This window comes from Scyliorhinus canicula, chromosome 8 (genome assembly GCF_902713615.1).
Source record: "Scyliorhinus canicula chromosome 8, sScyCan1.1, whole genome shotgun sequence".
In the NCBI taxonomy this organism is placed as follows: Eukaryota; Metazoa; Chordata; class Chondrichthyes; order Carcharhiniformes; family Scyliorhinidae; genus Scyliorhinus; species Scyliorhinus canicula.
In genome coordinates, this window is record NC_052153.1 from 2,806,089 (window position 1) to 2,832,166 (window position 26,078).

At 41.3% G+C, this 26,078-nt stretch overlaps 1 protein-coding gene across 1 annotated transcript in view; it reads right to left on the reverse strand.

The window, feature by feature from the left end:
- Positions 1-18,449: 18,449 nt before the first annotated feature.
- Positions 18,450-26,078, reverse strand: part of c9orf72 (C9orf72-SMCR8 complex subunit) — a 30,768-nt gene continuing 23,139 nt past the window's right edge. The window contains exons 4-6 of the mRNA XM_038804012.1: positions 23,301-23,358; positions 22,897-23,006; positions 18,450-18,859 (exon numbers count right to left, since the gene is read on the reverse strand). Coding sequence (XP_038659940.1) covers positions 18,673-18,859; positions 22,897-23,006; positions 23,301-23,358 — 355 coding nt within the window. The 3' untranslated portion in view covers positions 18,450-18,672. The remainder of the gene's footprint in view (positions 18,860-22,896; positions 23,007-23,300; positions 23,359-26,078) is intronic.

Here is a 26,078-nt window from a genome sequence, read left to right on the forward strand (position 1 = left end):
CTCAGAGTATACTTCAATCCATTGCTACTCAGGTTTTTAAAAAACTTTTTAATCTTGTGACAGTGACAGCCTCAGTTCCATACATGTTGCATAGGATTGAGTTACTGATCCGGGATTCTGATTTTTATTGTTGTAAATGACGCATCAGCTGCTGTTAGGTGTGATAAGAGATGTATTGTTTTTATAATTTGGGGGATTACGTTGGTATTCTGTGTAAGCAAAGAAAGCTGAGCGGGTTGTGTGTCTGGCATTAATTAAGATTACTAAAGACAGGTTATCTGTGAGGTCTAAGAGATGAAAGGTTAAAGTTGTTAGGGTGATGATTTATTATGAGAGGCGACGATGAGTGAGTTACAATCAGACTCCGCGTCGGGCACAAAACTTCATGTGAGTCACCCGACTAGCTCTGCCCGGCATGATCTGGATCTCATCCTCGCTGGGCGTGATCCAGACAATTATATTTAAATGAACCTCACCAGCTGAGCCAGGTAAATAAAATCATAGATCAATGAACATTTCAGGAATTGAGAGAAGGCACCGTTACCGCTAAAAACTTCTACTAATAAGGTCATTTAGGGGCTGTGGTGTCATTTAGTACTGGTCTGCACAAACATGGACCAGGTGTAAAGGCACCAGAGGGGGTGTCCCAAGCCATTGTAGACCCTTCGGTGGTCGGGGGCAGAGCAGAGTGGCATTCTGGCACTACCCTGATACCCAGGCACCCTGGCACTGGCACCCGGGCAGCACTGCCAGCGGTTGGGCACAGGGGGTCCTTGCCAAGTAGAGGGAGGTACTGGGGGGCTTCCTCAAGTTTGGGGGGGGGGGGTGTGAGGGTGGAGGTCAAAAGAGCATTGAGGCCTGAATGGGGGGGGGGGGGGGGGGGAGGATCGGGCCAACCTTCCAAAATGGTGCCCTAATCTTCGAGGAGCCTTTCCTGCTGACGAGTTGAAGCTTGTTAGCAGGAAATCCCTCTAAGTGATGCCTTGATGGAGATAAGTGGAATGGCCATGCTAAATTGCCCTTAGTGTCCAAAAAGGTTCAAAGTGGTTATTGGGTTACGGGAATAGTGTGGAAGTGAGGGCTTCAGTGGGCCGGTACAAACTCGATGGGCCAAATGGCCTCCTTCTGCACTGTATGTTCTATGTTTTGTGCTCTAATAACTGGCATGTGACCTGGGCACGTGGATTTTTGCTTAATTTAAAGTTTAGAAGTAGATGGGAAATTAAGCTTAAAGACATTTCTGTCAAAAATATTCAACTGTTACTTGCAAAACTATTTTCCCTTGGATGTTAATGGAATGAATCCTGTGTTAATAATAGTTTGTTTGAATATTTAAAAATCCCTAGTTGTCAGTGGAATCACCCGTGGAGCAAAGTATCCTTTCCTCGCAGTTTACATATTGAAAAATTGTTGGAGTCTAGTTTCCGAATATAATTGGCGTCTGGTTTGGGTACCATAACCAAAAAATTACTTTTTAGTGACCCAAACATAGAGGTAAAATAGAAAACATTGAAGATTAAAGTTTTTTTATTCTTTTTAATAAATCTTTTAATTTTTCCAGTTCTCGAGGTGTTACTGAAATTCTATGCTTTTGGGGTCAGTAGTTCTTCCTCCTCGTTTTCACACTTTAAAAAATGTTTACAATAAGCGAGATAGACTTTGTTCTGGTTTGCTCAGCAATAACATCTGCTATGGTTGTAACATATATCAGTTTGCAGAGATTGGTGGTTTTCCCTTAATATTTTATGAGTGTTATAAAGATTTTATAGTCATATGCATGGTGTAATGTTCCAATTTAATATAAACTTACAGTCAATGCTCTACATTGCTAAAAGCTGAACTGCAAAAAGATGGCTGCCTGAGGGACATCTGACTTCATTGTGGAGTTAAAGCACTCCTCTGTTTCAATAGGGAACAAAAGAAACATTATCGACTGTTGTTGCACCAATGGCCTTTCCTGAAACTAATTCAGAAGAGTAACTTCAAATTGAATGGGTCATTCAAACACAAAGACACTGGCTGCCTCATACATTCAAGGTGTTAAAACTCACAACAGAGGATGTGTATTCAGCATAACTGCCAACCTTTATTTGGGAAAAGGACTTTGCACTTGTGGAAGTCACATGATCATGAAAAGTAATTTGACTGTCTCCTCTTAAAAGCAGAAAAGCTGCTTGCAGAGAGGGAGAGAAAAATGCCACAGAAAGCCATCAAACCAGCTGCCAGTCACCCAAGCAGCCATGGTGATGGGAGAGCAATACATTGAATGCAGGAGAAGGACTCTCCCCAAATTTTCTTTTCTTCCAATTTAGAGTGCCTAATTCATTTTTTCCAATTAAGGGGCAATTTAGCGTGGCCAACCCACCTATCCTGCACATCTTTGGGTTGTGGGGAGGAAACCCACGCAGACACGGGGAGAATGTGCAGACTCCACACAGACAGTGACCCAGAGCTGGGATTGAACCTGAGACCTGGGCGCTGTGAGGCAGCAGTGCTAACCACCGTGCCACCCCTTCCCTAAATTGTTTTAACTTTAAATTCACTTGAGAATTAACCTCCTGGAAATTTGACTACAATAAAACTTCACTTTACCAGACTTTCACTTCAAATTTCAAGCATCACCTCCAGCTAAGAAATTACTGGGTTGCCATGAGAGAGACTGGGACAAGTTGCAACCGTATTGTTTTACATTCACCCATATATAGTCTTTGTGAGTGTGTGAGACATGAGTGGGATGCCACATTTAAAAACCTGGGGCGGGGGTCACGCGATGTGAGTGCAGGAGCAGCTGCGTTTTCGCACGCTCCAACTCTGCTCATCTTTTAATCTGTCTTTTCATCCTGATGCACATTCCTTACCTGCTTTTGCTTGGCTTGAGCCATGTCCCTGGAAGTTCCTGGTAGGTCTTTTTGTGAGACAGGGCAGAGATAGCACACTGGGCTAAATCGCTGGCTTTTAAAGCAGACCAAGGCAGGCCAGCAGCACGGGTTCAACTCCCGTACCAGCCTCCCTGAACAGGCGCCGGAATGTGGCGACTAGGAGCTTTTCACAGTAACTTCATTTGAAGCCTTCTTGTGACAATAAGCAATTTTCACTTCATTTTTTTAATGTCAGCTGGGGTGGGGCCTTGCTGGACGTGGCGCAGTTGCTCTGAGCGGACCCTCACTCTGGCGGTGCTGTGAGCATCAGGTGGTGGCTGCCGTCGAAGATGGTGCTTCGAGGTTTTGGGCTTTGCGGCGCAGACCGTCACTTTGAGGGATTGGGCGTCGCGTTTTGAAGAACGGTGGAGGCGCACGAGGGTTCTTGCCCTCGAAAGTGCGCTGCCCCGGTCAGGGGCCGCCTTTGTGACATTGAAATCCTATTGCAGGATGTTCCGGGTATCCTGGCTGGTCCGGAAGGTGAGGGCCAGGAGAGATGTACCCATCAGCCCAGTTACTGGCAAGAAATGGGAGATTAATTCCCGATTTAAGTTCAAGAATTAGTAACATCATTTTGAGTTAATTATGGGAAGTGTAATTTGTGCATAGTTTTATTCCTTTTTGTAATTGTGTCTTATAATCCTTATCATTGAGGGAGTGGAATGACTTTTGACATCCTCGTCTCGTTTATCAAGACGAGTGGAGCTGGGGCAGGGATATGTGTGGATATGGTTGGTTCAGTCCTCACTGAGATTGAGAATAGTACCCTAGTTTCAGCTAATCCATTTTGAGTTTTCCTTTTAGATCTGTACATTTGTGAATTAAGAATCCATGTCCTCATCTTACTTTGGCCTGGGCAGAGTTTGTACCCTGGGGAGGGCTGCGTCCCTTCTGCCTCCTTTTTGAGGTTGAGTTTTCCTTTTGCCTTGATTTAGTCCCTCTTTGTGTTCCTCCCTCTGTGGTGGTCGGGCAGTTGAGGTGGGAGGTTGCTCCGCATATCCTTCCTGCGACAGTGGTCATTTTGAATGAGGCGGGGTGGCCCCTTTCTGGGAGTTAATTTCTCTTCATTCGGGAGGGCATAGTGATGGTTTTCTTACCCTGATCGGGCCCAGGGGATGGGGGTGGTTTCTGTGTTTGTGCCGGGGAGGAACAAGTCGGCCCTCCCTCCCAGGGTGCCAGATTATTGGTTGCCATGACGACTCCTCTTCTTCTTGGGCGAGAGCCCCGCCCCCTCCCTTTTCTACCTTGGGAAGCCCGATGGGCCTGTCCATAGTGTAAACATACTACTGTTGCTGGCCCTCTCTGCCTCTTCTTTTGTTATAACTGTGGTTCTGCCTTGGCCCGGGCATTGTCCAGTTTGCCTGTAACTCCCCGTGGATCCGGGGTTTCCGTGCATTTTCTCTTGTTTTTGTAAGATCTGAAACAAAAACAGAAAATACTGGACAATCTCAGCCGGTCTGACAGCGTCTGTGGAGAGAGAAGGGTGCGAACGTTTCGAGTCTGGATGACTCTTTGCCAAAGCTTGTCAAAATGGATTTATGACTAATCCATTCCTTGTTCCTATATGATGTGGCGATGCCGGCGTTGGACTGGGGTGGGCACAGTAAGAAGTCTTACAAACACCAGGTTAAAGTCCAACAAGTTTGTTTCAAATCACTAGCTTTCGGAGCACTGTCTTTATCTATATATAGACTGTGTCTATATATATGTTCTGGAACATACCTCTTCATTCACCTGAGGAAGGAGCAGTGCTTCGAAAGATAGTGGTTCAAAGCAAACCTGTTGGACTTTAACCTGATGTTGTCAGACTTCTTACTGTTCCTTTTATGGATGCAGGCGGTCTAGAATCCTGGAAGGGAAGGCTATGTTGGGGTCATCAATGACATTAGAGCTGCTGGAATTCAGGGGAATGTATATTGGTGCACACCCAGTCATGGAGTGAGAATCACAGAATCATAGAATCCTTACAGGCAGAAGGAGGCCATTTGGCCCATTGAGTCCACACCAACCCTTCGAAAGAGCACCGTACCTTTGCCCAATCCCCCACCCTATCCCTGTAGCGCCTCCCAGCTTTTGGACACTAAGGGGCAACTTATCATGGCCAATCCATCTAACCTGCACATCTTTGGACTGTGGGAGTAAACTGGAGCACCCGGAGGAAACCCACGCACACACAGGGAAAACGTGCAGACTCCGCACAGTCACCCGAGGTCAGAATCGAACCCGGGGTCCCTGGTGCAGTGAGGCAGTAGTGCTAACCACTGTGCCGCCCTGGGGATCAGTTTACCCTGATCCCAGTGATGATTATGGGGCTGTGGGGGAGGGGGGGGTGCGCCATTTTGTAACGCTGTAATATCCTCATGATCCTATCCTGTTTCTCTCTCCATCTCTGGTGGGGCAATGTGAGTATCTAGTTTTGTCTAATGATGGTATTGAGCCAATTGTGTGGTTCTCCGGTTCCATACTGTGTTCATGTGGGTTAAGCTGTTTCTGACTTTCTCTTTCTTGCTTTGGGTGCTGTATTTTGTAACGTTGTCGGGTTATTTTGTTGATACTTTTATGCTCTGCAGACACTTTAAACTCTACCTTTACTGTGGATTATGTGATCATTTACTAACCTCTGAATTGTCTGTGGCTGTAGAGTTTTACACATAGTAGAATATTGATTACTGATATAACTTTGTACCAGTTAGTATAGTTTAAAGTTTACTGCAAGGAAAGTAACATTTAGCTGAATGTATCAGTGTACTCACTATTAGTATTGTTGAATGTATCAGTGTACTCACTATTAGTATTGTTGAATGTATCAGTGTACTCACTATTAGTATTGTTGAATGTATCAGTGTACTCACTATTAGTATTGTTGAATGTATCAGTGTACTCACTATTAGTATTGTTGAATGTATCAGTGTACTCACTATGAGTATTGTTGAATGTATCAGTGTACTCACTATTAGTATTGTTGAATGTATCAGTGTACTCACTATTAGTATTGTTCATTCCATTTTCAAGACGTGAGAAGTGACATCACAACATTCATGGATGCAAAGTGCAAGAGATCTTAAAGCACATCACCCTGCCATTATCCAACATGTCGGGCTGAGAGTGAGGACATATTGTACCAAAAGCCACATCACCAATTCAAACTGGAACTAAAACAAAAGGATTAATTAAGCATGTGGTCAACTGTTGGGACACTTTGCAGACTATCCTGGCCCCATACAGTGATTTGCAGTTTGTTTTCTGTGTGAATCACAATGTATTTGCTGATTTCCCCATTGGTTAGGCTATATAATTAACATAAAATATTGATATATTTTTGCTACGGAACATAATAATCACATCAAACAGAGTTCTGTAAGACACATACTGATTACTGTATGTTTATCACAAATGAACACCACATTATTCATACCATTTCCTGAATGTTATTCGCAGGGGATGAAACTGTTCACAGCAGGTGAGTCACAGATAGGAATACTAATAAGGAATTAATTTAAAATAAGTCTGCACAGGCCCCAACAGTTTGGCATTGCAGCCATACGTGGAGAGATGAAGTGACTATGGCATAAAAAAGTAAAGATTTTTTTCACGTGTAACTACCATCGTAGAAATACCCAGAGTGTATAATCTAAAGTTTAGAGGTAAGGAGCTAGCCATAAATGGTATAATTGTAACCGAGTACTCTTTTGAGGGGGCAGTTAATGCTTCATCTCCACTCTTTTATAGACATAAAAAAGAATCAGTTGTCTACATTTTTGTGATCAGTGCGCTTTGGGATGGAGTAAACAATAAAGTACTCCTGCAGAAAAAAAAAATGAAAATTACAGTTAGTCCTTAAGAGACAGTGATTTGCAGCATTTACATATATTAAATAAATCAGCATGTATTTCATGTCACTATATCTTCACAGTAGCAAGTTTCCACAATGAGAGTTTGCTACACTCAGTAAAATGTCTTTCGAGCATATAAACATTTTAATGTACTCTTTTCTCCATGCAGTCGGACTTAAAGTCAGCTTGTGTGATACTTCTGATGTACGGTGAGACCATGACCACTTTAAAATATTTGTCAGCTAACTTGTGTGGCAATGGACTTATCTTTGACTGTAGGCTTCAGGTACGCAACCCTACAAGATATCTGACAATGCAGTTGTACTGTGCAAAACCCTGCATTATACACAACATTCTGCATGGTTGGTTAAGAGCTTCACTCCAATTTCCTATTTAAATAATACCACTGCCAAATTCAAAGCAACGTGAAAGAGTATTTGACTTTTAAAATGTCCCACTGCATTGTGTCTTCCAACGCAGAGTAACCCTCAAAGTCTCCATTTACTAACTGTAGCTAGAATGCAATATCATTCTTGAATTGCAGGAGTACTTCAGCAACCAGCATTAGCTATCTTATTTTAAATTAACTTAAAACGTTTTGGGGGGCAGCACGGTAGTTAGCACTGCTGCCTCACAGTGCTGAGGACTCGGGTTCGATCCCGGCCCCAGGTCACTGTCCTAGTGGAGTTTGCACATTCTCCCCGTGTCTGCGTGGGTCTCACCCCCACAACCTAAAGATGTGCAGGGTCGGTGGATTGGCCACGCTAAATTGCCCCTTAATTGCAAACAAAATAATTGGGTACTCTAAATATCTTTTTAAAAGTTCACCATGTGAGACATCCTTGATTTTATTCATGTCTCCTCATCTGCTTGACATTGCTGGGCATTAGAAATGCACAACAAAATAATTCTGCAGGATGTTAAATGAGAAAAGCTTTCACTGGAAAAGGTCAGAAAGTTTATACAAAATACATTTTGAAATATATTAAAATATCAACAAAAATTTGGAAAATTGAATTAAAAATATGAAAGGCCACATACGTTATTTTCTAAATGAAATGAAATGAAAATCGCTTATTGTCACAAGTAGGCTTCAAATGAAGTTACTGTGAAAAGCCCCTAGTCACCACATTCCGGCGCCTGTTCGGAGAGGCTGGTATGGGAATTGAACCGTACTGCTGGCCTGCCTTGGTCTGCTTTCAAAGCCAGCAATTTAGCCCAGTGCTAAACGAATGGTCAACTAGCATAATTTACCATTTTGTGATATGTTACTTTAATGGAACAAAAACCCTGAGCTTTAAGCAAAACAAAAGTGGGCAAGACCTCATCTTTCTCCAGACTTAACATGTTACAACAAAAATGTTCAATTATATAGCACTTCAACATTCCAAGGCACATCACAGGAGTGTAATAATATAATAATCTTTAGTGTCACAAATAGGTTTACATTAACACTGCAATGAAGTTACTGTGAAAACCCCCTAGTCTCCACATTCCGGCGCCTGTTCGGGTACACAGAGGGAGAATTCAGAATGTCCAATTCACCTAACAACACGTCTTTCGGGACTTGTGGGAGGAAACCGGAGCAACCGGAGGAAACCCACGCAGACTAGAGGAGAACGTGCAGATTCCACACAGACAGTGACCCAAGCCGGAAATCGAACCTGGGACCCTGGAACTGTGAAGCAACAGTGCTAACCACTGTGCTACCCATTGTAAGTTGATACTATAAGTAATAAATTTATATGAATTTGGTATGTCTGTGGCACATATATGGATGACATTTTTTACTCTTAATTTTAGTTCCAATGTTTCAACAGCTTTAAAACCAATAAGTAGTTTGCAGAATGACACATTTAATTGTCAAGACCAAGAGTTATGGATTGTGCATTCAATTAATGAGATTATTTATGAAGGCTCCGCCTTCTCAACCTTGCTCCATGCCTGAGGTGTGGCGATCCTCAGGTTAAATCACCACTAGTCAGCTCTCTCCCTCGATGGGGAAAGCAGCCTATGGTCATCTGGGTCTATGGCTTCTTTACCTTTAATGAGGATATGCTGAGTGGAGACCAGGAGCCGCCTCATCAGGGTGGAGAGGGTGAAAGTGCAGTAGACCTACAGGGCAGTCACCACTGAGACTTGCACGCCCCTGCCATCTACAGTGGGAACATAGGAAATTAATCTTAAATTAAACATAATATTGCCCGGGGAATCCTACAGAGGGAAATGACAAAACTTAGAAAAATGAGAGCTGTGTATCCCATTTAGAAAAGAGGGTTTCTGAGCAAACGGTAGCTGTAAGCTGAAGGAACAACAGACAGCAGACAAGGTCTCTGCTAGTTAGGCAGGGATAGTCCCGGGATTGAGTCAGTTGTTTCAGGTGGAAACTAAAGAGTCATTTCAGTTACATTATTTATTTCAAATACATTTTTATTTTTCTCTTCAGAACTTTCTTTTATTCCCAAATGTTTAAAAGATACTATCAAGTATTGATACACTTGTTTTTAAAATATGTTTAATCTCAGTGTATCCGCAATGGTAAGACGATTCCATAGAAAAAAAACATACTCTTTGCATTAAAAAGACCTGATGTAATATTTAGTTAAACAGATGATTAATTTTTTCTGCAAATTATTTTTTAGTTTTAGTTATGCTTCAGTTGTACACAACCTTTGTCAGACATCCATCTGGACAAATTATGCATTCTGCTTGGGTACCTCGGGAAGTATATTGGTTTTGGAAGGAGTACAGCACAGATTCACCAGAGTGATACTGGGGCTAAAAGGGTTAAATCATAAGGCAATGTTGCCTAAATGTGACTTGGATTTCTTCAAGTTACGGGGATGATCTGATCGGGTGTTTTAAATAACAACAATAATAATCTTTATTGTCACAAGTAGGCTTACATTAACACTGCAATGAAGTTACTGTGAAAATCTCCTAGTCGCCAGATTCCGGCACCTGTTTGAGTACACTGAGGGAGAATTCAGAATGTCCAAATTACCCAACAGCACGTCTTTCAGGACTTGTGGGAGGAAACTGGAGCACCCGGAGGAAACCCATGCAGACACAGGGAGAACGTGCAGACTCCGCACAGACAATGACCCAGCGGGGAATCGAACCTGGGAGCCTGGAGCTGCGAAGCAACAGTGCTAACCACTGTGCGACCGTGCCGCCCACCAACGATTGGATAGGGAAGATAGAATGTTTTTGCTTTCGACCGTGTAATTCAAAACAAGGGAGCACAACCTTCAATGTACATCTAGGCCACTGACAGCTGATATCAGGAACCACCTCTTCAGGTAAAGGGAAATCCCAAACCATCTTCCCTCTATAAAGTTATGGATATGAGTTAGCTGAAGCTTCCAAGAATGAGATTGCTGGATTTTGTACGGTAGGAATATTCAGGGATTTGCGACAAAGCAGGTAACTGGAGTTGAGGTACAATCAGCCATGGGCTAACTGAGTGGGGTCTCGAGAGATTGGAACCCACAACATGGAAAAATAGAGAAAGAAAATGAAATGGGAAAATTAAAAGGAATGGCTTTTTTTTGAAAATGAAACATCAAAAGAAAAAGAAAAAAATACCACAAACTAACATTGAAAACATTAAAAAAGGCTGGGGGTACGCAAGAAAAATTAAGAAAACTGGAACTACGACAATCAACACCTGCTAACAGATTTAAAATTCGCATAGAATTAGAAAGACACGCTTGGTAAATACAGAATTAGGACACCAGTTGGGTAATACTGATAGAATTCCTCACGGCAACAAACTTGGCTTCACGACTATTTCGGGCAGTGAACAATGCCTAAAATGTGTTCAAAGATAGCAACCTCTGAGCATACTACTTATGAAGAATACAGACCAACTTGAAGTTTACGCAGATGAAATGTCACTGAGATCAGCCATGTAAAAGACAAATCTCATTAATTTTAGATGTGGACAGTCTTGCTCTCTTTACGTTGGAAGGGGGAGATGGATGGAATACATCAATAATATTCACCTTAACTCATTTCTGTAAAGTAATCTTAGGATTTTTAAAGCAAAAAGCCCAGATATCTTATTCATGTACCAAACAGAATTCCCATTCATGACAGATCTGAGATCTAACCAGTTCCAGATCTTAAGACACTGCGATATTATATATTTTAAAATTAATTTTTAACTACCTCAACACTTTGGTGTTTTCTAAAAGATATTTCCAACTATTTCCTAGGGGAAGCCATTGTCCCTGTAGTTTGATGTGCAGTCAGGGATGAGAAGTGCCATATGCCTGGCTAGAATATAGATGTTGTTTCAAAGGGAGCTGTCTGACCTCTTTATGTGGCGTGTTTAACAAAAGCTGGAATAGAGTCCACCCACATCATAGGAGTGGTTAGTTTTTATCCCCATTCTATCAATTGCTTACTCCCTGATTTTTGCAATCTTTTTACGACATTTATTCTTGGGATGTGGGCATTTCTGGCTTGGTCAGAATTTGTTACCCATCCTGAATTGCCGCTGAGAAAGTAGCAATGGGATGCCTTTTGAACCTCCGCAATCTATATTATGAATGTACTCCCACAGCGCTCTAGGTAAGAATTTTGACCTAACACCAATGAAGAAATGAAACATGTGTCCAAGACAGGATGGTGTGTCACTTGTTGTTCAACATGGAGGTGTGCTGATTACATAGCAGAGGGAGGGCAATAGGTTTTAATCAGCAAGCTTCCTTGCCCATGTTTGACCTGGAATCATACTTCATGGTGTCTCAAATCAATGTTCTATACTCCCAAGACCTCCCCCACTGTATAACCTGTCTTGTTTGTGGGCAGGGTATACCCAGGGAAGGCGATGGAGGACTCTAGAATTCGACTTGATAGATATGACTTGTATGGCTATATCACACAGGGTGGCACGGTAGCACAGTGGTTAGCACAGTTGCTTCACAGCTCCAGGGTCCCAGGTTCGATTCCCGCTGGGTCACTGCATGTGCGGAGTCTGCACATTCTCCCCGTGCCTGTGTGGGTTTCCTCCGAGTGCTCCGGTTTCCTCCCACACTCCAGAAATGTGCAGGTTAGGTGGATTGGCTGTGATAAATTGCCCTTAGTGTCCAAAAAGGTTAGATGGGAGTTACGGGGATGGGGTGGAGGTGTGGGCTTAGGTCGGGTGCTCTTTCCAAGGGCCGGTGCAGACTTGATGGGCCGAATGGCCTCCTTCTGCACTGTACATTCTATGATTCTATCAGACTGTTGCTTGACTGGCATATCGGGACAACTGATAATTTGGCACCAGTCTCCAGGATTTAGTGAGGAGCTACTAAAATAACAGTATTTATACAGTGCCTTTTATATAAGAAAATATCCCAAGGCACTTTACAGATATGTTAGCGACCTTTAAGACTTATCTGGATAGGCACATGAACAGACAGGGTATAGAAGGATACAGGCGGTTGGTCTAGATAGGACACGTGATCGGCGCAGGCTTGGAGGGCCGAAGGACCTGTTCCTGTGCTGCATTGTTCTTTGTTCTATAACACCAAGCCACATAAGGAGATATTAGGGCTTTGGTCGAAGTTGTTCGTATCAGAATTTTAGATAGCTTCAAGATGACGAAGGGTAGAATGGGGGAAACAAGCTAAAAGTGTGTTAGAATAGTCAAGTCTGGAGGTAACAAAGGTGTAGTACAAGGATCTGGCATAGAAAGGGTGAACATGGGACTGGGTACAGTTCCACCGACACTGGGATGTAAAGGACAACATGACCCAAGTCTAAAGAATGGTCCTGTACTGGACACAGACAAGTGTCGAGGCAAGGATGGAGATCCTTAGCTGTAGACCGTATTCTGTATATATGTACATAGTTATGAATAGTTAATAAACACTTACTGTTAAACTATACAAGACTCAGAACCTCTTTTTGAGACCTACCAAACCACACACATCTTACAACATGGTGGCAGTGATGAGAACAACCCAGAACCTCACAGGAGCCGGAGAAGAAATCTAAAACATGGAAGATTGAAAAGAGCAGCATTCCAAGATGTAGCAAAGGTAGTTTTAAAAACGTATGTCCTTAGCTAGAACGAGTTTATAAAAAGCTTTTAGGCCAGCACAGTCTTAAAATGCATCATGAACAACTCGAATCAGAGCCTAATCACATGGTGGCTCAGCTAACTTGGACTTTAAAAAAAAAATTTAATCAGCAGTTTAAAAACACAGCAAAAGTCAGGAATTGACAGTTTCACTACCTTGGACGCTGAGGACTCAGAAATGTTGATCCACATAATCGCTGCTGAAAATTTTCAAACACAGAAACTGTGAACACTATTACTGCGGGAGCCTGCCAAAACTGATAAGCAAGAAGCCTCGTGAATAAGCATACTGCAGCACCCTCTTAGATTTCCTAACAGCATTTATAGCGATACACGTTTTTGATTTTAAATGGATCAAAAACCTACCTGACGAGACCTGTTTGGACTCAGCCAAGCCCCAGACCATTCGCAAAATTGTGGATGTTGAAGAGATTCCTTAGATAGATTGCTTCAGGTTTAGACAAAAAGATGGAAGCTGGACAGATTAAAACACTGCTTTATTTAGTAGGTCCAGTAGCCGATGATATAGTAACTAAATAAGAAATCCTCTGTCAAAGTTGATGAAGCATTAAAATCATTTGACACATTTTAATTTGATCAGTAACATGTGTAGGATACTGGCCAGGAGCCTGTTAGTTAATAGTTCACCAGAGCCAAGCTCGTGTGATGGATTAAACATGAAGATCAAAGCAAATTCCTGTGGATACTGGAATCTGTAACAAAAAAATAAAATACTGGACAATCTCAGCAGGTCTGCGTGACGATGATGGGAAATTGGTCAACTCAGTGAGATATGTGACTATAGAAAGAGGTAGAAGTGGGAAATAGCATAGAAGGTAACAGCAGAAAAAAACACAAAGGCGGTTGATTCAAGAGATATAAGGTTATAATGGAATAGACTAGTTGAGACAAGATTATAATAGAATCAATCAGTTGAGGCTAGTCTGAGGAGTATGCAGTTAATCATGTAGGCAAAGGGTATAAAAATTGAGCTCTCCGAGTGCTTGGTAATGAGAACTCGGGACCAATACCCCAGTTGGTATGCAAGAGTCTTGAGTCAGGGACCCAGAGAGAACGCCCGTAGTCTAAGATTGATCACCTTGCTTAAAGTTAAAAACGCACCACTATTCTTAGAATTCCCCCTATACCAAAAATGGCTGACATTCTAAATGGTGAACAGGGATTCTCACTCCCTGACTCCGATGCAGGCTTAGGTGGGTGCTATTCGGGTCAAACTATATTTTCAAGTTATCCCCTGGTATAACTAATACCTTCACAGAAGATTTCATCTACATACCGCTTAGTAGCATCGATCCTGGGTCCTGCATGGCTAAGTAAGTAGACTTTGTAATAACCACTGTTTCAGGTTAAAACGTTAAAGTTATTTTATTATTATATTTTTTCTTTTAAAAGATGCAATCACTACCTTTACAGAAAAGTAAAAAGATCTTGCTTCTGGGTCCTTCTGGTTGGTTGAAGGGACCTTCAGGTCCACCTTGACAATCACTCTTCTTTAAATTCTGGTCTTCCTTAGATGTATTAGCTGTTTTAGCTCGGCTGCTTTGCTCTGTCCCTTTCCCATGACCGAGCAATGAGAGCTGACTCTGAGTTGACTCTGCTGGCTGTCCCCTATCTGAGCGTATATATCCCCCTTCTAGCAGCTATTATGTTTTTATGACTTTATTGTAAAGTAACTTTTATTTCACTTGGATTGGTTGACGAAGCTGACGAGGCTCTTCAATGAAAAACTGTTCAAGTCAAAAAGCAAGATTGAGAGTGACCTCTCCAGTCTCTTCAAGGAGCATAAAATTCCACATCCTGTGACTGCTGAAGCCAATCTGGCACGATTGTTTGAAAACCAGCTGTCCCTACCAACAAAATAGCTTAATAGTAATTATTTAAATCTTTAATCTAGGTGTGTGAGGTGTTCAGGGAGCCCTCCAAATCATGCCCATATGTTCCGGGCATGCCCGGCACTTACGGAATTCTGGAAGGGCTTTGCAAAGGCGATGTCCAAGGTCTTGGTCACTCGGGTAAAACCGAGCTGGGGGAATAGCGATATTGGGGGTACCGGACGATCCGGGAGTGCAGGAGTCGAAAGAGGCCGGAGTTCTGGCCTTTTCCTCCTTGGTAGCCCGAAGAAGGTACTTGTTAATGTGGAGGGACGCGAATCCCCCAAGCATGGAGGCTTGGGTCAGTGACATGGCGGGGTTTCTCAGGTTGGAGAAGATAAAGTTTGCCTTGCGAGGGTCTTTGCAGGGGTTCTCCAAGCGGTGGCAAACATTCCTTGACTTTCTCGCGGAACGATAGGTGGAGGTCAGCAGCAGCAACCCAGAGGGGGGATGGGGGAATGGGTGGGTTGATTTCACGTTATTTGTTAGGGGCGGATGCCCCATTTTGTTTTGTTTTGTTTGTTAAATTTTTAGCTGGATGGAGGGTTAAGTGGTTTTTGTTGATATATTGCTTTGCTCTCTTTGCATTATTTTCTTTTTTGTAGTGTTTTGTAAATATTATTGAAAAATCTGGAATAAAAACATTTTAAATATCTTTAATCTAAATTTTTCTAACACGCCGAAGTATTCATTTTGAGCATGACCTCAGCTCATAGATCTCTGATCACATTATTTCCTTTGTGATGTTCAAAGATGCTTTGATTTCAAAGTGGTGTGACTTTTGATTCCTGTCATTTCTATAGTTTTATTATCAAATTGTGTCCCCAGCTCATAATTTTGACTTTGATTTGTGTTCTCGTAGACATATTGCCTCCAGCTTTCTTTAATTTACCTGATGTCAGCAGAACTTCACACCTGTACATTTGTCACCTAATTCAACTGAACCTCATCCATTCTTTTCCATCTGGTTACTTAGATAGCTAACTTCAAGAAGGTGCAAAACATTGCTTTTAGCTGTATACTAAAATTCACTTGATTTTGACTTGAAAGACCTGCCTGTTTTGTTTTCTAAGCCTATTTGACCAAGGCTATCTGCGTTTTACAATCCTCTCCTGCAGCTGCTGTTAACCCTGCGTGGGATTTTCCCCTCCATTTCCCCATGTTTCTTAAATCAGGTATTGCCAGACTTCCATGTTTCAAATGACATATCTTTTCATATTTTCAATTACATGCTAGAGACAGGTAGTGTATTGTGCAAATAGTGAGGTTTGTATGTTATATTGTTCGTAAAGTTTGTGTTTTATTACCTTAAATAAACTCTCAGACATGCTTCAAGCTAAGGAAGATCTGACCCTTACAAGAGCCATTCAGATTTTCAGGCAACTCAAAATCCATTTACAGCACAGGTTCATCTGAAGGGGCGAAGGCAGGCCATGGTACAGAGCAGCCCCCACAGTTTAGCTATTGAAACAGCAGAGGAGCAGGGACACTCCATGCCAAGGGAAGCAATACCCTAACCGACCACTATTGGGTGGGCAGCCACGTCAGTACTGTGGAGTCCAGCAACCCCACAAACGTGATCAATGTTCAGCAATCTCAGCAGTGTTTTAATAGCAACCAAGTCGGGCACTTCAAAAAGTCATGCAAAGCTAACACAACCAGACACACTGATGGCCCCAGGATGATTTATGATGGCGAGGTACCACACCTCTCGGACAAGGAATCTATGGCTGAGAGACCTTTGGCTACAAATGGCAGGCACATCACTCCTTTTGTGCGGGGCCTGCATGTTCTCCCCGTGTCTGCGTGGGTTTCATCCGGCTGCTCCGGTTTCCTCCCTCAAGTCCAGAAAACGTGCTGTTAGGCGAATTGGACATTCTTAATTCTCCCTTTCTGTACCGGAACAGGCGCCGGAGTGTGGTGACTAGGGAATTTTCACAGTAACTTCATTGCAGTGTTAATGTAAGTCTACTTGTGACAATAGTAAAGCTTATTATTATTAGGTCAGTTAAGTGATTGGGAAAGAGGTGGCAGGTGGAATATAATGTGGGGAAATGTGAAATTACCACTTTGGTAGGAAGACTGGAAAAGCACATTTTAAAAAAGCGTAACTAATAAATGTTGGGATTCAGAGGGATTTTGTGAGGGTCGGCTCCTTCTACATAAATTACAAAGCTAACCTGCAGGTACAGCAAAGAACTAGGAAAACAAGTCTATGTAGCATTTATTGCAAGGGGTTTGTAATACAAGATAAAGGAAATCCTGCTGCAACATACAGGGTTTTGGTGAGACCATGCCCGGAGTAATATTTTTGGTTTCCTTATTGAAGGAAGGATATACTGCCTTTACAGGTTATGCAACAACGCTTCATGGGAAAAGAGGCTTATTCTATGAGGAGCTAATTGAGTACAGTGGGTCTACAGTAAATGGAGTTAAAAGAATGAGGGATGATCTAATTGAAACACAATTCTTCAGGGGCTTGGCAGGGTAGGTGCTGAGAGGCGGTCAAGAGAAATAGGGATAGGGCAAGATCTATAATTTCAGCCATGATGGTTTTGAACAGACCAGGCTCAGTGGGCTATGTCGTCTACTCCTTTTTGCATGTTATGCTCTAAAAATATGGAAAAATACATGTATAAAATGTCCAATAACTTCCTGGTGTTATATTATTCGATTGGGTTGGTGTTATACTGAGCTAGGTATAAATTCAAATTGCTGTAAGGTGGTGTTATAGATGGGATTGCATAGCTTTAATGTACTGGAGAGAAAGATCAGGACACGTTATATTGCCAAATTTCACATTGACATGTATCCAAATCATCTCATACAAATGTGGAAGTGACACCATAAAGGAGGTATTAAAATAAATAAGGAAAACTGACCCCAAGGTCAGGAATCCTGTAACAAACAAATTCGAACACAGACCCCTGTGTGTTGTGCTGAGAAGAAATACGACCCCTGAGTGAGTCACGATTCTTTGAACATTCATGACCTGTGAAAGATGTTGATTGATTAGTGCTGCTGTATGAGCACGTGACTAAAAGCACGAGATCTGTGCCAGCAAGATCTGTATAAGAAACAGAGACAAAGCGACTTCATCAGCATAACTTCAATGAACAACAGTGCAGAAGGAAGAAACCTCAATCTCTGAGCTTGACGAAGTCTGATCATTCTCCAAGCCTGGCCAGCGAGAGTGGGTAATGACACCCCTACAAGTCCATTAGATAAGTATTAGAAGTTGGAATCTATGCTTGTAAATTTATAATGTGGAGATGCCGGCGTTGGACTGGGGTGAGGTCCTGAGGAAGGAGCAGCGCTCCGAAAGCTAGTGTTTGAAACAAACATGTTGGACTTTAACCCGGTGTTGTAAGACTTCTTACTGTAAATTTATAGTGGTAGACTTCAAGGAGAATAGAAGCATTTAGGTGTGTGATACAGTGTAAGAGAATCATTCTTGTAGCAGTCATAAATATTTAAGTTTTCTTATATTTTCCGAATAAAGACGTGATTTGATTTAAAGATAATGTTGTTTTGTCTATCAATTGACTGGAGCAACGATCTCGGTCAACATAGGATTATTGCAGTTCCATCCTCGACTTGCAATAAAAACCCTTTAAGTATGGTAGCTGCTTTGAGCCAAATGGATTTTTTGAAGTGTTATTGAAAGCAAAACCTGAAAGAATGTTTTGTGAGAAAGCAATCTTTGTGAAAAACAAGAACAACAATATTACAAGATTCAATGGTAGTAGGTTTTATTTGTATTGTTAGCAATGAATCAACAAATCTATTTACTGACTTGCTTGTTCATGGTTGTGTGAAGTACAAATTGTGTACCCCATTTGCTGTTGCGTCACGGATTTCAACACATGCACCTTCATTTTAATTAGCTATTTGTAATAAGCAAGCACACAATTATTCACATTAATGTAAAATACAATTCAAATAATTTGTTTCTAAAGTGACATTAATACATCACGTTCTTGTACGCTTGTGTAGAAAGATTTCCCAAAAATAAATGAATGTAGGCCAGGCTTCAATTTCTCAGCCATAGCCATGACAATACTCAAGTCACCTTCCACGGTAAGGTCAAGGTCAGTCTTCAGATTGCGTAAGGATTTGAAAATCTTCTTTCCCTTCTGGCTAAAGAAAAGTAAAGAAAACACGGAGTTAGCATTAAAATGAACAGAATCTGATTTTTATAGGTGGCAATTCCATGCCCGTTAAATGTATATTTTGTAAATATTTTTTACATTCTATTGTATAATTTATTATGCCTTCACTAATGTTTCTGGAAGGTCAATTCAAGTCCTGACAACCCACTTCTAAAATAAAATTTGGACCCAGCACCCCCTTCATTTTCTAAGCAACAACTGCAAATTTATACCTTCTGGTCACCAAGCGGAAATATATGTTGCCGAAATACCTTATCACAACCCCAATAATTTCAAGGACTACTAACTGATCTACTTTTGACTATTACTTTAATGAAAACAAATGTAGTTTTAGTCTAATTAATTTGTTGCACTGGCATAGAAATATTTGTGTTGTACTCTGTGCCTTTGTTCATAAAGCCACAGTACCATGCTGGCTTTATCCACCAGCTTTTAAAGATCTGAATGTCTCCATTATTAACTATCTCTGCTCTTTTCCTGCTTTTAAAGTTTTACGATTTGGCATATATCTCCTCTCATTATTCTCTGTGTAACATCTTAGGAAGCTGCTGGATGTTGCAGGTTACAGAGGGACATAGATAAGCTGCAGAGCTGGGCTGAGAGGTGGCAAATGGAGTTTAATGTGGAGCAGTGTGAGGTGATTCACTTTGGAAAGAATAACAGGAATGCGGAATATTTGGCTAATGGTAAAATTCTTGGTAGTGTGGATGAGCAGAGGGATCTAGGTGTCCATGTACATAGATCCCTGAAAGTTGCCACCCAGGTTGATAGGGTTGTGAAGAAGGCCTATGGTGTGTTGGCCTTTATTGGTAGAGGGATTGAGTTCTGGAGCCATGAGGTCATGTTGCAGTTGTACAAAACTCTAGTACGGCCGTATTTGGAATATTGCGTACAGTTCTGGTCGCCTCATTATAGGAAGGACGTGGAAGCTTTGGAACGGGTGCAGAGGAGATTTACCAGGATGTTGCCTGGTATGGAGGGAAAATCTTATGAGGAAAGGCTGATGGACTTGAGGTTGTTTTCGTTAGAGAGAAGGTTAAGAGCTGACTTAATAGAGGCATACAAAATTATCAGCGGGTTAGATAGGGTGGACAGCGAGAGCCTTCTCCCGCGGATGGAGGTGGCTAGCACGAGGGGACATAGCCCTAAATTGAGGGGTAATAGATATAGGACAGAGGTCAGAGGTGGGTTTTCTACGCAAAGAGTGGTGAGGCCGTGGAATGCCCTACCTGCAACAGTAGTGAACTCGCCAACATTGAGGGCATTTAAAAGTTTATTGGATAAGCATATGGATGATAAGGGCATAGTGTAGGTTAGATGGCCTTTAGTTTTTTTCCATGTCGGTGCAACATCGAGGGCCGAAGGGCCTGTACTGCGCTGTATCATTCTATGTTCTATGTTCAGCATCTGTTTATTAACTTCCACAGAAAATTCTAAGATATACGTCACCTGTGATTAAAAGTTATTTATCTTTATCAAGGGCATTCTTAATGAGTATCCAAATACACTCTCAATTTAAAAGTAAATGACTGCCTGCACAATGAAGGTACCAGATACTCAATGGTACAATTTTAAATTCTTGATTTAAAAGTGGAACAGCAAAATTCAATTGCACATGGGAATTTTAGTGATACTCAACAATATTTCAATCAGTATGCGTGTAGTCACTACAACCAACAGAAAAGCAGTTTTAATGGTAATAACCTGATGTACTTCTAATATCACTATCTGAGACAGTTCAAATTGGTTTATTATCTAATTATTCAAATATAGAAAATTCCAGGAAAGCACCAATAAGCCAAAGATGATTCAAGATAGCGATACAGAGATATAATCTCAAGGACATCAATAAACACTTATCTGCTAAGTATACGTTTACTGATTTAAGATTTGATTTTTGGCAATGGTTGCTGAATGGGGACACCTGCTGGAGATAATTGTTACACAATACAACTGCAATAAAATCAAATGTTAAGTATTGTCATCATTTAAACTGTGGACATTTATTTATTCATAAATTTAGAGTATCCAATTAATTTTTTCGAATTAAGGGGCAATTTAGCGTGGCCAATCCACCTAGCCTGCACATCTTTTAGGTTGTGAGGGCGAAACCCACGTAAAAACGGGGAGAATGTGCAAACTCCATATGAACAGTATCCCAGAGCCGGGATCTCGGCGGCGTGAGGCAGCAGGGCTAACCAACTGCGCCACCGTGCTGCCCTAACTGTGGACATTTATGATAGACTAGTGTTTAACATAGTCAATTAAACCCACTGTTCATCATTATTACTTATGGACCCAAAAAATTAACTTAACCATTTTAAGTTTAGAACAATGGAAGGAGCAGCATATAAAGACTGCGGTCCATCTGGTTAGCCCCAAAATCAAACACACCATTCACTCAAATATACAATTTTCTATTAATATTTTTTATGCAGGAGGGCAGCACGGTGGCCTAGTGGTTAGCACTGCTGTCTCACGGCGCCGAGGTCCCAGGTTCGATCCCGACTCCGGGTCACTGTCTGTGTGGAGTTTGCACATTCTCCCCGTGTCTGCGTGGGTTTCACCCTCACAACCCAAAAATGTGCAGAGTATGTGGATTGACCACGCTAAATTGCCCCTTAAGTGGAAAAAATAATTGGGTACTCTAAATTTAAAAAAAACATTTTCCATGCTGTTTTCCTGATTAAACAATAGAACAAGATATGCAAGTATTATTTATGCATAATTTTGAATTGACCGGATTTCTCACGCCATTCCAAAAATAAAACTATACCCCCTTATGAACTGTATTTCAAGTTAGGATACTCTCACAGATTCCATCAGTGTGGTTCGTGACACTATCCCTGATTAAAACTTGCCTCTAGAGGAGATACATTTTCTCCAATAGCTGCCTTACCACTGATGAGACACTCACTGGTCTGTAATTCCCTGGTTTATCGCTATCACCCTTCTTGAAAAGTAGAACCACATTAGCTGTCCTCCAAGCCTCCGGCAAGTCTCCTGTGGCCTGAGAGGAATTACACATTTGGGTCATTTCCTCCCTTGCCTCCCACAGCAGCCTGGGATACAACTCACCCGGACATGAGAATTTGTCCACTTTTAAGTCCACAAAAACCTCCATACCTCCTCACTCCCTATGTCAAACTGTTCAAGAACCTCAGGGTCCCTATCCCTGAATTCTGTACCTACATCCTCCTTCTCCTTTGTTGGATTCTAAATTTCTTCCAATCCTTGGGTTCACCACTTTCTCTGACAAATTTATAAATCACTTCCTTTAATCTCATGCAATCTTTAACTTCTTTTGTTAACCACGGTTGATTGACCTTTCCTATTGGGCTTTTGTGTCTTACAGGAATGTCTAGTTGTTGTGAACCATGTAATACTTCTTTAAATACTAGCCATTGCCTGTCCACTCTCAAATTTTTTCATTTCTTTTCCCAAATCACAATAGCCAACTTGCCCCTCACACCATTATAATTTATTTTATCCAGATTTAGGACCCTTGCTTCAGAATGAACTATAACTCTTTCAAACTGCACGGTAGCATTGTGGATAGCACAATTGCTTCACAGCTCCAGGGTCCCAGGTTCGATTCCGGCTTGGGTCACTGTCTGTGCGGAGTCTGCACGTTCTCAACGTGTCTGCGTGGGTTTCCTCCGGGTGCTCCGGTTTCCTCCCACAGTCCAAAGATGTGCAGGTTAGGTGGATTGGCCATGCTAAATTGCCCTTAGTGTCCAAAATTGCCCTTAGTGTTGGGTGGGGTTACTGGGATATGGTGGAGGTGTTGACTTTGGGTAGGGTGTTCTTTCCAAGAGCCGGTGCAGACTCGATGGGCCGAATGGCCTCCTTCTGCACTGTAAATTCTATGATAATCTATGATGTCATGGTCACAATAAAGTAATGATGTAGCAAATAAGATTAAAAAGTAGATGTATTTATATAAACCTGTGGGATACTGCAATTTTAAAATAACATTGAAAATAGAAAATAAATCCTGCATACGTTTCATCCTCGATGTATTTTATCACGGTTTGGGCTTTTCTGTGGAGGATGAGTAGAAACTGTGCTAGGAAAATGCTCCTGAGGGACAAACCAGATTGGAGTTGAAAAATCTGCAAAAGAGAAGTTTTCATTCACAATTTTACTAAACTGTTGTTAAATTTTACAGCAAGGTAACAGATTTACATAAATACTTTGAAAATGTTATTTCGACAAAGTTTATTCTTTTCCAATAAATATTTCAAACTACATTGTAAATCAAGATGCTGGAATCATAGAGCTTTTCAGCACAGAAAGAGGCCTCATACTGTACCAATATAGTTCCATTACCAAATAGGAGAAGAAACTATACCAAAATATCAGTAAATACTGCTCACAAGCGACATCTTAGCTCTAATATCTCATACCTGATCTAAAAACGACTTCACCAATGTGTCTCGATGCATCACATCCTGGAAGATATTCCTGAGAGAGTTGATTGAAATGTAATTTAATTCAAACATAAACAAGTTAAGGAAACAAAATTACAGTAGAAAATTATATTTATAAAATCATCTGGTTCATGCAATGGATTACAATATTGACCTTACACATCTGAAACTTGAATCTGAATCTAACCTGGGATTAAATTACATGAAGTTGCAGTATTCCACAAGTATGCCAAGAAATACACTGGGAAACCTTAAAATGTAATTTAGGAATGGAAAAGATTGTTGACATTTATATTCATCAAACAACCAGGAGGGTAAGAGGTAGTCATAAACTATAATAGAGCCCACCATGCTAGTCCGATCCATAAGGATGGCTGACTGCTCAACAGTATGTTCCAACACTACTATATTTATACTACTCATGGGAAAATACTGTGGAGTGAGAACTGTAGAAATGTGAGATGTTTAGTAGAATGTGTTGTAAAAACACTTCTGGGGTACTGTTCTTGCACTTAATTAAGAGGAGGAAGTGTCAGTTTTTTTCCAAGTCAGAATGACTTGGAGAGGTATTTAATAACAAGTATTAAAAGGATGATGTGGAGGAACAACTTGCTTTGACCCAGAATACAGCAAAATTCTAAACGAGTGAATTATGCCCACATTTCTCCACACATGTTCCTATATTGACCAATATAAGTGGGAGACAGCAAACAGAAGCAGGACTGCTTTTAAGAATTTTAAATAACCAGCTAAAGAGCAGCATTGACACGGAGCCATGGGCAGGCTGCAAAAGAATTCCTCAGCCAAGGAATGATGAAGTGTTTTAAAATTTTAGTTTCATACCTTCTTAAAAAGATTGGTGATGACAGGTTTGAAATCTAAAGATCTTCTACACTGAGGTTTGACCCTCTTTGTTTCACTTTAAAAGGTTGCAGCGTAAATCACTCCTAACTAGGCAAGTCTCCATAATAGATTTCATTCACACATTACAATACATCAGAAACTATGGGTTATCAGTGCAGTCAGGTTGATGTGAAGGGGATTCTGCATCGTGCGTGAACTCGATGCACATAGAAACTTTGATTTCAGGAGCGGGATTGGCCCGTGTCATCAGGATACATCCCAATGACTCAATTTCTGTAATGTTGCAAGATTGCATTCCAGAAATTAAACCTTTTCACCCAGATTTGACTAGCAACTTGGAAAATGAACATAAAAGAAATGGGTTTGATTCCCAAACTGTACAGTACAAATAAAACCAAAACATGTAAGTTACAGTACTTGTATAAACCCCAATGTATTGAGAGTTCTAAAACATGACCATACAAAAATTATTGGAAATCTTTCTTCCCAAGGTGTCCAGATAATAGAATCTGCTGTACCTGACCTCGAAATACTGTACTAGAAATTACTGTACCTGACCTAGAACTACTATACCTGACCTAGAACTACTGTACCAGAATCTACTGTACCAGACCTAGAACTACTGTACCAGAATCTACTGTACCTGGCCTAGAACTACTGGACCAGAATCTACTGTACCTGACTCGAACTACTGTACCAGAACCTACTGTACATGACCTAGAACTACTGTACCAGAATCCACTGTACCTGACCTAGAACTACTGAACCAGAATCTACTGTACCTGACCTAGAACTACTGTACCAGAAACTACTGTACCTGACCTAGAACTACTGAACCAGAATCTACTGTACCTGACCTAGAACTACTGTACCATAAACTACTGTAACTGACCTAGAACTACTGTATCAGAAACGACTGTACCTGACCTCAAACTACTGTACCAGAATCCACTGTACCTGACCTAGTACTACTGTACCAGAATCTACTGTACCTGACGTAGAACTACTGAACCTGAATCTACTATACCTGACCTAGAACTACTGTACCAGACTCTACTGTACCTGATCTAGAACTACTGAACCAGAAATTACTGTACCTTACCTAGAACTACTGTACCAGAATCTACTGTATCTGACCTAGAACTACTGTACCAGAATCTACTGTACCTGACCTAGAACTACTGTACCAGAAACTACTGTACCTGACCTAGAACTACTGTACCAGAATCTACTGTACCTGACGTAGAACTACTGAACCTGAATCTACTATACCTGACCTAGAACTACTGTACCAGACTCTACTGTACCTGATCTAGAACTACTGAACCAGAAATTACTGTACCTTACCTAGAACTACTGTACCAGAATCTACTGTATCTGACCTCGAACTACTGTACCAGAATCTACTGTATCTGACCTAGAACTAGAACCAGAAATTACTGTACCTGACCTAGAACTACTGTACCAGAATCTACTGTACCTGACCTAGAACTACTGTACCAGAATCTACTGTACCTGACCTCAAACTACTGAACCAGAATCTACTGTATCTGACCTAGAATTACTGTATCAGAAACTACTGTACCTGACCTAGAACTACTGTACCAGAATCTACTGTACCTGACCTAGAACTACTGTACCAGAATCTACTGTACCTGACCTCAAACTACTGAACCAGAAACTACTGTACCTGGCCTAGAACTACTGTACCAGAAACTACTGTACCTGACCTAGTACTATTGTACCAGAATCTACTGTACTTGACCTAGAACTACTGTATCAGAAACGACTGTACCTGACCTAGAACTACTGTACCAGAATCTACTGTACCAGACCTAGAACTACTGTACCAGAATCTACTGTATCTGACCTAAAACTACTGGACCAGAA